The sequence below is a fragment of the Gymnogyps californianus genome, chromosome 1 (assembly GCF_018139145.2).
Source record: "Gymnogyps californianus isolate 813 chromosome 1, ASM1813914v2, whole genome shotgun sequence".
In the NCBI taxonomy this organism is placed as follows: Eukaryota; Metazoa; Chordata; class Aves; order Accipitriformes; family Cathartidae; genus Gymnogyps; species Gymnogyps californianus.
This window is the reverse complement of record NC_059471.1, coordinates 101,083,628-101,095,869: the sequence shown is the minus strand read 5'-3', so window position 1 is coordinate 101,095,869 and position 12,242 is coordinate 101,083,628. Positions and strand designations below refer to the sequence as shown.

General features: G+C 42.4%; 1 protein-coding gene across 1 annotated transcript in view; it reads left to right on the top strand.

Moving 5' to 3' along the window:
• Positions 1-12,242, top strand: part of DOP1B (DOP1 leucine zipper like protein B) — a 52,376-nt gene that overhangs the window by 37,927 nt on the left and 2,207 nt on the right. Inside the window, exons 25-34 of the mRNA XM_050898676.1 lie at positions 189-293; positions 380-446; positions 1,805-1,946; positions 2,352-2,434; positions 2,664-2,773; positions 9,331-9,477; positions 9,900-9,961; positions 10,893-11,021; positions 11,543-11,679; positions 12,024-12,079. Of these exons, the coding sequence (XP_050754633.1) occupies positions 189-293; positions 380-446; positions 1,805-1,946; positions 2,352-2,434; positions 2,664-2,773; positions 9,331-9,477; positions 9,900-9,961; positions 10,893-11,021; positions 11,543-11,679; positions 12,024-12,079 (1,038 nt within the window). The remainder of the gene's footprint in view (positions 1-188; positions 294-379; positions 447-1,804; positions 1,947-2,351; positions 2,435-2,663; positions 2,774-9,330; positions 9,478-9,899; positions 9,962-10,892; positions 11,022-11,542; positions 11,680-12,023; positions 12,080-12,242) is intronic.

Below are 12,242 nucleotides of genomic sequence, written 5' to 3'. Positions count from 1 at the left end.
TATGCATATTGCCTGTGCTGCCAGATATTTATACCATGTTGTTGGATCAGTTAGGAAGGGGCAGGATCTAAAGGACTGATCTTGACGGAAGCTTTTAGGCCACCAAGTTACCCATGTATGTTGTTTTTTGCCTTTTCCTTAACTCTAACTTCAGACTTGGATGTGTTTTGGTATTGTTTTTTTGGCAGACTGCCTGTCTCAGCCTTGCAGGAGAACTTCCAGTCCTTATTAGGACTTCTCAAAGAGTCTGTTCAGTTGAACTTGGCTCCTCCTGGACACTTTCTTCTTCTCAGGTACTGTGTAAGAGAAAAGAAGGTTTATAGATGCATTGAGTAGACCTGTCCAATTACTAACACAGAGTGAATTGATTTTCCCACAGTACTCTGAATGACTTTGTGACTAGGACACCTACTCTAGAAAACAAAAAAGACCAAAAAGACTTGCAGGTACAGTGTATACATGTATACCTTTTAGTTCATTAATCTGGCACTGTACATCTAAGTAAAAGTGGAGATGGCCTGATCTGTACTTTGTATCTGAGTTCACTTGTGCTTTTAGAATGTGTGAATGTGCATCCACACATTGTGGCTTAGGCCTGGTAAATATGGGAGACTCAAATATGAGAGACATGATGCACAGAATGTCTCTAACAAAATTTTGTCAAAAATGCGTGAAATTGCAGTGGTAACTATGGACTTTTCAAAGCTGTTTTCCTTGGGTAATTTTATGATTTTTCTTAGAATTTAAATTGTAACACAAGTGTGATGTCTTGAGTTCATATCATATGTGTAAGTATTGAAATCTCAAAGCTATCTAGGAAAATTAGTAGCGTAATTATCCTTCAAGCTCATAGCTGTGTTGGGCAATGTAAATGACTGTCAGCTCACCTTTTGTGTAAAGAAGGGGTGGAGTAGAGCAGGATTCTCTTCCTCTGTCAATTGTGATTTCACCAGAACAGTTTAAGCACTACCCACATGGGTGGTTTTGGCTCTGAGCCAACATACTATCTATGAGGTGAAACAGTGTTATGGTTATTTTAGTGTGCCAGTAGAGAAATTAAGTCTCCACTTCTGCTTCAGAGACTGGCCAGCAAAATGACGATGATGATAAAAAGACAGTTTTGCCATCTTATCATCTTATAGCCTCTTCACAAGTGACCTCTGCTTTGCTTTGGATACTTGGGATTTGGTTTCCTTAGAGTCACCAGCTTTTCATATCACTGGGAATTAAAGATGCTGAAGTGTGACTATGCACATAGTTTGATGTTATGTCTTGCTTACCCCTAATAGAAAGACTGAAATATGAACAGATGGATTGCCATAAAATAAAACCCTGCCTCACTTAATGCTCTGCCTCACTTAATGTTCTCAAAATATAAAAGGAATAAAAAGGAACAGTGTTCAAAACAATAAAGGCATTGGTATGCCATTTCTGAGGGGCTGAACAATTCAGATCATGTCTTTGAGAGATGACAGCTAATATGTAAAGTGTGGCAGGACTGATGCCAAATTGATACTATGTTAATGGTAATGGCTTGCATGGAAAATCATGACTAAAACCTCCATAGTAAGCTAACAGAAAGTTTTTCCTGCTTCTCATTTTCTTGCCTGTTCTTATTTGAAGTGAGCAGTAGTTAATTATCTTGAGAGCACATATAGTTAAATCAGAGAAGTATTTATGTTTCTAAGAGATAAAAGTGCCTACGTCTCATCCTCCTGACATGTTCCATATAAAGAGGACTTCGCTGGATTGGCCGAGTGATGATAGCTTTCATCTGATGCCACATTGTCTGGTTATGTTATAGGAGGTGACCCAAAAAATCTTGGAGGCTGTAGGGACTGTTGCTGGTTCTTCTCTGGAACAGACTAGCTGGCTGAGCCGGAACTTAGAAGTGAAAGCCCAGCCTCAGATTTTACCAGATGACTTCAACATTGAAGATGTGAATGGTAATGTGGTTTTGTCTGACTTCTGCTGCTTTTTCTCTTCTGCTTAAGTCAGTGAAGAGTACAAGGCATTTGATAGTGTGTAGTTCGCATGAGAAGGGAATAATACAGACAAAAAGTAAAACCAAAAATATGCATTATCCTCCAATAACAATGCCAGCCTAAGCGGGTTTAGTAAGTATCTGTGGATTGTGGATAATACAGAGGAAAACTTATTGCAGATGCATGCACTACATGCAACAGAACAGCATGGGGCATGAGGTATATCATTGTGGCAACATGCCCAGAAGCATTTCACTGTAATACCAATATGCAAATAACAGTTCTGTTTGGGAAGAAAATTAGCAAACAGCAAAATTTAAACATGTCTTGTCTGAAGGGAAAACTAAATGATTTTGCCTCTTTTAGATACATCAGTGGCACCATCTTCAATGGTTTCTGCCTCTGCTCCTTCAATATACAGTGTCCAAGCTCTTTCTCTCCTTGCAGAAGTAAGTAGGAACAGTTTTGTAGTTGCTGCTCTCATCTGTGGGGTGGTGGTTTATTGATATTATTGAGCAGAGGAATATATTAGGTTTTCCTGGTAGATTAAATGGGAGCTTAAATCTTTATTGAGGCATCCCATGTGCACACACATTCCAGCCTGAAATATGGCATGCTTTCCCCTTTTGTCAGAAATACCAACTAAGGGTTTAAAGAGACATTCTTTTCATTTTTAAGGTTCTTGCTTCTCTTTTGGACATGGTTTACCGGAGCGACGAGAAGGAGAAAGCTGTGCCATTGATTTCACGTTTGCTTTATTATGTATTTCCTTATCTACGCAACCACAGGTGACTTCTCTCTCTGCACATGTGATTTTTCTTACGTCTGGTTTTTTGACCACACTGACTTTTTTGCTTTTTCTTCTTCTCAGGAGTGCTTAATAGTCAAAGGGAATTGTAAGAGTTGGAGACCTGAGATACAGAATCTCGTATAAATAACTCTCTAATTTAGTCGCCAACTGTATAGGACAGAGAAATATGTTCTCCCCTCCCCGTACCATAGAGTTGTTCTTTTGCTCTAGAAAAAAAGTCTCATTATTCTCATTAACAAGTTGTCGTGGTTTAATCCCAGCCGGCAACAAAGCATCACACAGCTGCTCACTCACTCCCCCCCACCCAGTGGGATGGGGGAGACAATAAAAAAAAAAAAAAACAAAACCCAAAACCAAAAAAACCCTCCTGGGTTGAGATAAAGACAGTTTAATAGGACAGAAAGGAAGGAAAATAATGATAATAATAATAATAAAATTACAATAATAATACTAAAAGAATTAGAATATACAAAACAAATGATACACAATGCAATTGCTCACCACTTGCTGACCAACGCCCAGTTAGTTCCCAAGCAGCGATCCACCCCTCCTGGCCAACTCCCCCCAGTTTATATACTGGGCATGACATCATATGGTATGGAATATTCCTTTGGTCAGTTTGGGTCAGCTGTCCTGGCTGTGTCCCTTCCCAACTTCTTGTGCCCCTCCAGCCTTCTTGCTGGCTGAGTATGAGAAGCTGGAAAATGCTTGACTTAGTATAAACACTACTTAGCAACAACTAAAACATCAGTGTGTTACCAACATTATTCTCATATTAAGTCCAAAACATAACGCTATACCAGCTACTAGGAAGAAAATTAACTCTGTCCCAGGTGAAACTAGGACACAAGTGATACTTTCCCCAAGGAAGGGCAACTTCCTTTACAAGCCTTAGCCCTGTAAAGCTCCTGTGCTCAGATGCTGCAAATCACACCCCAGAAGAGTGTCTCTCTCCACTCACTGTAGAAGACCTAGGGAGTGAGGCACAGTCAGTTAAAATAAACCTCTGGGAATACTTTTCACCACCCTCTTCCTGCTGTTCACACACACATGCCTCCCAACTGGAAGAGCACAGGTAATGAGCATAACTAATTGGTATTTGGGCTGGTAAGATTTTGTAACAATTATTTTGCAAAGTTGCTCAGCTGTAGAGTCACTGAGCCTGTCAGCTGTTCTAAGTTCTCTGTGCCTTAGTTTTCTGGTGATCTTACAGCTTGAATGATGAGCTGTCTTCCACAGTAGGGTAATACAAAACTTCCCTTTTGGGAGGATTATCTTACATATCCAGTAAGTTTATGCTAATAATGCTAAATCCCTTCTCAGCATAGACATCTAAGAGTAGTCTGTCAACCCTGCCATACCGAACGTTTGCAGCATTAGGAACATTGCCATGTTTTGCATTAAATTGTGGTTTTGTGCTTTTAGAGTGTTTTTCCTGGCCATTTTTCCTGTAATGGATGATCAGAATTCAGGATAATACTTGGTGGCTATGTTTACATTAGCAATTTGATTAGAGCAGTAGTGTAGTTTTGAAGGGAATCTCTTGATTTGTCTCCATTTATGAAAAGGTGGTTCAGTATTCCAAGCAGTTTTAGTGCATGAACTAAATTCCTTTTGGAGGAAACTAACAGAAGCTCCTATACAAAAGTGACCCAACAGGGCTTGCTAATTCCTGACTGCACTGCCATGAGGAGATCTAGCACATATATACCAGATGTGCCAGTAGAAGGCTGTCAAACTTGGGACATCCTGAAGCTGTTCTTGTGAGCCAAGTTATCCTGCCCTACCTCTTGCTGTCCACTGTGGGCCCTCAGCTCTTCACTGCAACTGATACCTGTCTTTCTGCTGCTTCTTCCTTATCCTTCTGTGTTTCTTCTGACATGTCATCCCTTCCTACTTTATCTGCCCTGTTGCTTTTGTCCATTGGTGAACGCTATTGTTTTTATTGTCCTTTATCATCATTGCTTTTCAATTTCTGCCAATCTGACACTTACCTCTTCTGCCTGTTGGGGAAGAAGGGCAATAAGGAAACAATGCCACTGCTGAGTCTTTCCTATGAAGTGGTCAAAAGTTTGTTGGTAGTCTGGATGAAGACCAGGACAGCAATCGGAGATAAGGAACAGCACAGCAGATATGTGCCCACTGCAGAAAGCTAGAAGAAATCTTCAAGTACTTGCTCACCACCAAGCCTGCCGCCCATTTCAACTCAAGTCTGAGGGTCACCATGCAGTAGTATCTAGAGGGGTCCGTGCTGTCCCTGAACCCTACAGGACGATCTGGGCAGGAGCACATCCATGGACCCTCTTCATCCACAGACTCCTTTCCACACCACAGCTGGCTTCAGGAGAGCTGTTGGTTAAAACGCAGGTATGTGTACAGATTTTCCATGCTCATTTTAATGGTGACTTTGTGAGTGAATTAATTAATGCCTTCATTTTTGGTGGAAATTAAGGTATTTTGTTCAGAGCAGCAATGTAGCTGTATAAATCATTGCTCTAACTGCAAGGGTTGCTTTGTCTTTAGAAAGAGTTGCCCTGGGACCATGAGATGTGAGATAAATCTTCCATATATCAGTCACCTGTGTCAGAAACTGTGGGTTCTGCCCGTGGGCCTGCCTCGGGCCAGGCAGGGGGTCAGCTGTGCGCACAGCAGCTGTAGGCTGATGATCTGGTGCCAGCAGCGTTCATTCAGAGCACAAAGCAGTCTCTAACTGAGGAGCCATGGAGTTTTGTGGTGATGCTCAATTTGCTTTGCATACGAATAAGCCAAAAATATCACTGGCTGTCCCACGCTCGCCCAGGCGCTGGCAGTGGGCAGCAGTAGTGCAGTCTCACCTGCGAGGCTGTGACTCCACAGGGCACAAGGCGCAGTACTGCCCTTGTCCCTGGTTGTGGCAGACAGCCTGCTGCGGGCACTCAGCTGCGGCCATGCATCTCCCATGTTTGTGCGGGTAAAAGGGACGCTGTCTGCTGACATGTCGTTGCTGCTTGCAGAGCTCTGAACCCATGGCATGTCCTAACCTTATCTAGCAAACTTCTGTGTTCGAGCATTCTGAGTGTTGATTGCAGGTGGAGGGACAGCCCATACTGTTGTGTGTGTCCCCTCAAGCATACAGACCTAGGTTGTTCCTCAGTCTGGGCCCGCAGGAGCGTGGCATGGAGCACGTTGAGAGCACACACTGACAGGAGGCCTTCTCTGTGCTCAAAAGCCTTAACCTTGGCTCCTTGAAGAAAACCAGAGGCTAGGAGGAGGAAGGCCACAGGCACGAAACTATCATGTATCTTCACAGGCACTCAGGGACTGATGGGTTTGCTCTTCTCTCCTCCACAGAGTCCTCCAAGGAGGGAGTTGCAGAGGATGTCCCTCTACCTTGTTCCCATGCCGCTGTGGGCAGGAGGCAGTATGCACCCCACGGGGCTATCTTTGAGCACCCAGAGGCCAAGACAGCACTGCAGAGGGAGGAAGATGACAGAGGCTGTAGTGGAAAGGCATCTGCAGGATGCTGAGCATGACTGCCATGACTCATGTGATACCAGACTGGCAGAAGCTTGGGAGCAGGAGGCTCTGAAGAGGTGGGAGAAGGACAGCCCCAGCAGGAGGACTGGTGAACTATCTTCCCTGGCAGTGGTGGTTGCTGGGCACTTGCTGGAAGAAGCAGCTCTGCCTGCTGCTGACCCTCTCACGGCTGACGCCTAGGCAGACAGCAGAGCCCCCATCCACGTTTGCCGGTCAGGCTAGAAGGGTGAGGTGTGGTAAGAGGCATGGAGACTATAAGGCCCTCTCCTGTCCTTTGCATTCCCACCAGCGTTGTGCTAGTTAGGCCTTGTTGGCCAAATTCTGTTAATTTTGTCTCTGTATAGACCCGTTGGCCCACAGGGCAATGTACACGATTGTGTTTGTCCTCTCCTCTGTTTCCATTCTAATAAGGTACGAGCTGTATTTCCCCCAGGAACTGAAACCTTTTGTTGTTTGAGCTTTGTGACAGCTGTTTCTGTTTAGCTGTAGGTGTTCCTCCCATCTGGGTTTTTGGCCTTTACTTAAAGCTCCCCTTTCTGTGTATGTTAGGTAATGGAAAGAGGCTGTGGGATGGGGCAGCAGAGCACTGGGCAGGTCACAGGACCCATCATGAAGTAGAAAGAGTGCAGTATCTCCCTATACTCTGCCTAGTTTTTCAGCCAAAAGCATAGGTGTGGGAGAGATGGATGATATCCTCTGTCAGCTGAACAGTATAACCCTTTTCCCACAGGGACAGGAGGAGGGAGAGGAGAACGTTTCCTTGCTGTGTAGGTTTCCTTCTGTCTTCCAGGGCCTTATCAGCCGGTCCTGCTTCCTCAGCCTTCCTCATGCATCTCTCTCCTCCTTTCTCCCACTGCTATTCACAGATCTCTTAGAAGGCAAATCCTCCTTTTTCTAGCAGCTCTCTGCTAAGTGGCAGGAAGCAACCCTCTCTTTCCCTTCCCTGCTTACCCCCATTTTCCCTGCTCGCCCCAGTTCCATTTTTCTGAGTTGCAGCTGCTCCTGGTGTAGCAGGTATCAAGCTTCCCCCCCTCCTGGCTGCTAACTTTTGGCTACTATGTTTTTCTGAGCAGACCAATCTATACTGAGGTGTGGGAGAGCATCAGCCACAGCTCACGGAGGGGAGGGAGGGAAGGGGGATTGTCTCAAGCGTTATTTAGGTCACAGTCAAAACCACTAGCCAATATGTGGTAAAGAGAAAAAAAGGGTATAGAGGGTCCGGGAAGATATAACCAGAGTAATCAGGCATGCCTAAATGGGATGATGGGTTGAGTGTCACTGGGAAGTGACCAAGTAAAGCCAGCAAGCCTCAGGGTGCAGCAGGGTTTGAAGACATTTCCATGCTCCCTCTCAAGGGGGATGGATTAAAAATGATGCAGAGACATTTTGGGAAGGTATTCTTTTCTATTCATTAGAATAGAATTCTATGCATTTTCCATTGTATCTACTACAATGTTTTCTACCTACTTCACTGCTAACCAAGTCAGTCAGATTCTTGATGTATGGAGTGTATGTCACTCTTGTTGACCAGGGCATATACCGTCGAGCACACATATCTGATGCCCTCACCATTTGCAGAAGATACGGAAAACCCTGCATAGAGCCACCACTGAAACTGTTTCTGGAATGCTGTTATCACCGTGCTGTGCTGGGCCTGCTGCGAGCCAGTGGCTGCAAGCCAAACACTCATGCCATCTCTGCCCCATGTGTGGAAACGGCACAGTTAAAATTGGCATGGACACCACTGCTGTCAGGATGTCCTTGTGAACTGGTGCAGGGGATAAATGACAACTTCTGCAATGCAAATGGAGATCTGAATGCCAGGAGTCAGCCACCTTTTTTTTTTTTTCTTGCAAGGAAGATACTACCGTCCCCTTTGATCTGAAACTGATGCTTCAAAAGACATGAGCATCAGAGTCCTGATGAAGTTGCTGAGATGCCTACTGATGTCCCTTGATGGTCCTCCAGTGTTGGCCTGGCAAGGCCAGCTGTCCTTGTGATCTATGTAGCCATAACCATAGCGAGATGGTCACTGGTTAAGAATGTGGAGCCCCCAGCAGGCCCACAGATGTGCTGGATGATTTTCATGTTACTCATATGTGCTGCTCAGCAGTTGGACTATAACCTCCAAGACTGCCTTCATGCCTCTGTCCTCCCCAGCTTGGCAGGAGTTTGGTTGCAGGGCTCCACAAAAAAGCAGTAGCTTCCCCCTTGAAAACACAGGGGCTGCTGAAGCCTTCTGTGAAGGTGTGGTGCCACCTCACAACAGAGGACCTTGACAGCATCCCTTCTCAACTAAAAGTCACATTCCTGCCAGTTTCAGCACCACCTCGCCAACCTGAAACCTTTGTTCAGCCATGAGCAAAGCAGTTACTGTAGCAAGGATTTGTAGCAGGACACTGTTTGGCATCTGTGTCTTCAGTGAAACTGAGGTGCCAGAGGACAAGCATCAGTTCGTGCAGGGTCCCTTCACCTTGCTCCTACCAGTTTCAACTTGAGCCCCACACTCCTTCCCTACTGTGCCTTGCAGAGCATGGTGTCCAAATTTGCAGTGGGATGCTCCATAGGGCAGCACAAGGACAAAAAGCCTTATATGTGAGATTTTTATACAGCTGATGACATGAGAACTTATGTGTGTTATCTGCGTGACAGATGAAGTCTAGTGTGGTACCTTCTAAAGGGGCCTGCTGATAAGGATTCAAAGCCTATTGGAAACTTTATTTTGGGGAAGTTTTGAACCACATCTGTAGTGGAGACAGGCAGTGCTGTGCTGTGATACGTCTAATCTGAAAATATCTCCCCGAACCAGGTACACTGGAAATGCAAGGAGCTTCTGCACAAACTAGTTTTGATCTACTGATCTCCTGCTGCTCCGAGATATGAGCTAATGTAGACATAGCCTATTACTGAGAGAATTTGCTTAGAAGTTCTGGGGAACCCCGGAGTTTATTTTCCAGTTACAAAAACTTAACTTTAAAAAAAATATATATATTTATCATTATTGTTCTCTTCCCCCAGTGCCTACAACATCCCTAGCTTTCGAGCTGGTGCTCAGTTGCTCAGCTCATTGAGTGGATACGCCTATACCAAGCGAGCCTGGAAAAAAGAAGTTGTCGAGTTGTATATGGATACAGCTTTTTTCCAGATGGACACTTCATGCACTCAGTAAGACGTGAGATTGTAACACTCCAAGATTCTATTCTGAATTTGCAAAAAAAGGCTTTAAAGGAGAATGGCTAATATTGGAAAGAAAACTCTGTTTAGTACTTTCTTACAGAATGTAATAATGCTAAAAATGGGTCTCAACAACTAATTCTACTAAATGCATTATAAGCACTGACATTTTCGTTACACTGCAGAAGAATAAACTTGTCTCATGCTGATACTCCCCTTAGTGATTAGGGAACTGCATAAAATAGAGCTGGAGGACCTAGAATGCAGTATGTGTTAAACCAGATAAGAGTCTGCATGTTGAATACCCTTTGGAAACTGTTTCCTTGTATGAAATGTTTGACCAAAATCTTTTCTGAGGTGAATCCATACCAAAGCTTTCTCTGGTTATCTAATTCCTTCTGTATCTTATTCAGTTGGAGATCCATTATTGATCATCTTCTAACCCATGAGAAAACTATGTTTAAAGATTTGATGAGTAAGTATCAGCTACTGATACCTTATTTCTACATTAATTTGAAATCTATTTGCATTTGAGCTATTGGGTACATTTTTAATATACTAATGTATCAATAAAATGCAGACAATGCATCTGCATAATTGAGTATGTTGCCAACTTTATTCACCGCTAAAAGCTGTGCTAACTTAATTATGTGTTTTGGTCATGTCTAAATCACCCCATAAGTATTTTTGTTCTAGAAATGCTAATGTTGGACTCCTGCATTCACATTTTGCCATAATTTTAAGTTGCTGAATTGTGACCTTTTACAGCTGTTCCCTGTTAGAAAGCAAGGAGACTTTGGCTAACTTTGCAGGTGTCTGCATACTGGCATCAAGCTGCAGGAATGTGGTACACCAGTACAGCAAACCTTTAAGCAACGTGCTTTGACCTCTAATTCAGGCTTGAGAAGAGTGTAGAAGAAAGTGGGGGAAGGGGTGGGATAGAACCCCTTAAATTTGCGTGGAGCTTCAAAAGAAAAAGCAGCTTTAATCTCTTTTTCAGATCTTTTAAAAGAATATTCGAAGGGTTATAGTGCGAGACTAATTCATAATGGACCTTTTTTTTTAACAATACATATTTTTAAACTTATCTCCTTTTTTTCTCAGTGAGTCTTAAAGCTCAGATCACTCATCTATGGATATAGGAGACTGAAAAGAGGGCAAGATTCATGCACATAAGGGCAGAGACAGGGATTTAAAATACTGGACAGCCTCATTGGAGCTGCAGTGCTTGTTTCATATAATTTTCCTGCTACCGTGAGCAGATCTGGATCAACACCAATTTATTATTCCCATTAGTAGACCTAAAGAGAGCTTCTCTTTTTAAAAGATTTCAGGACGTAGGAATTATTTTCAGCCCAAAACACAAGAAGTCTTTATATGGTAGATAATTCTTATCTCTGTTATAGGTATGCAGAGCAGCGCCTTAAAACTGTACCCAAGTTTTGAGCAAAAAGCAATGTTGTTAAAGCGGCAAGCTTTCGCTGTCTTTAGTGGAGAGATTGATCAGTATCATCTCTATCTTCCCTTAATACAAGGTAAGATTTGTAATTTCACCTGCCTGGTTTTTTCAGCTGTAACACATATATAAATTGTGTAAGAAAGGAATATCACCTATTTTCCAACATGTACTTCAATTTTTTAAAAGTTTTTAACAAAATTTATGATGCCGTGAATCTCTGAATTCTAACAAATAAATAATCTCATTAAGAGGGAGACAGGAATCTGGGTTCCAAAGTCTTTGGTCTGGAAATATAACTGGAAACATTATTATTTTGTAGCAATCTTCCAGCCACTCTTGGGCTGTTGTTGTTCTCCTTAAATGTCAGTTTTGACAAAATTTTGTCCAATATAAAACCACCATGTATTCAGACATTGTTGTGAATCACAATTTTGTTAATAGAGTGCAAGGGACTCAACCCAAAACTGATGATAAAGTACAAATTTTGTTTTGCCACCTTCTACATTTTTTATTTCCCAAAACAACACATGTTCAGGAAAATACTACTCTGTTGTTGTTGTTGTTGTTGTTGTTTTACTTTTTTAATGTTTATTTCAGAACGACTGACTGAGAACCTCCGTGTTGGGCAGACTTCTATAGTTGCCGCACAGATGTTTCTCTTCTTCAGAGTTCTTTTATTAAGGATTTCTCCTCAGCATCTAACCTCATTGTGGCCAATTATGGTAACTGAATTGGTAAGGAATAAGTAGTCATTTGAAACTAATTAGTGTGTGGTTTTTCCCGTTTCACCTTTTTCTTCCTCCCAAATACACCCCCTGTTTGAAAAAGGAAATGTTTTCATAGGTTAACATTAGTCTGATAATTTGGGAGAAGAATTAACATTGTCATTAGGAAATAACTTTTTGATTAATTTTGTTGTTGTTGCTAATGTAATCTCTTGCATGATTTGTTAATTTGTTGCAAGTCATAAGAGTAAACTAAGAGTTTGTGGTTCCTTATACTATGTGAAGCATATCTTTTTTGTGGTTGAGTTGTATGAACATTTCAGCATCCCCAGAAATAATTTATTTCTTTAAAGATTCAGACATTTCTACAGCTGGAAGAAGATTTAACTGAGGAAGATGAACCATCAAAGTAAGAATTACCATTTGTCTGATAGAGAACTTGTAAGAGCTGGTAACGATTGTGCTTGTTCTGTATCTGCAAATTTTTATTTATTTAATTAATTAATTCTCTGGGATAGGGAGGAGACAACAGGATTTTTGTCATTGCACTTGCGTATTTCTGGTACTGATGA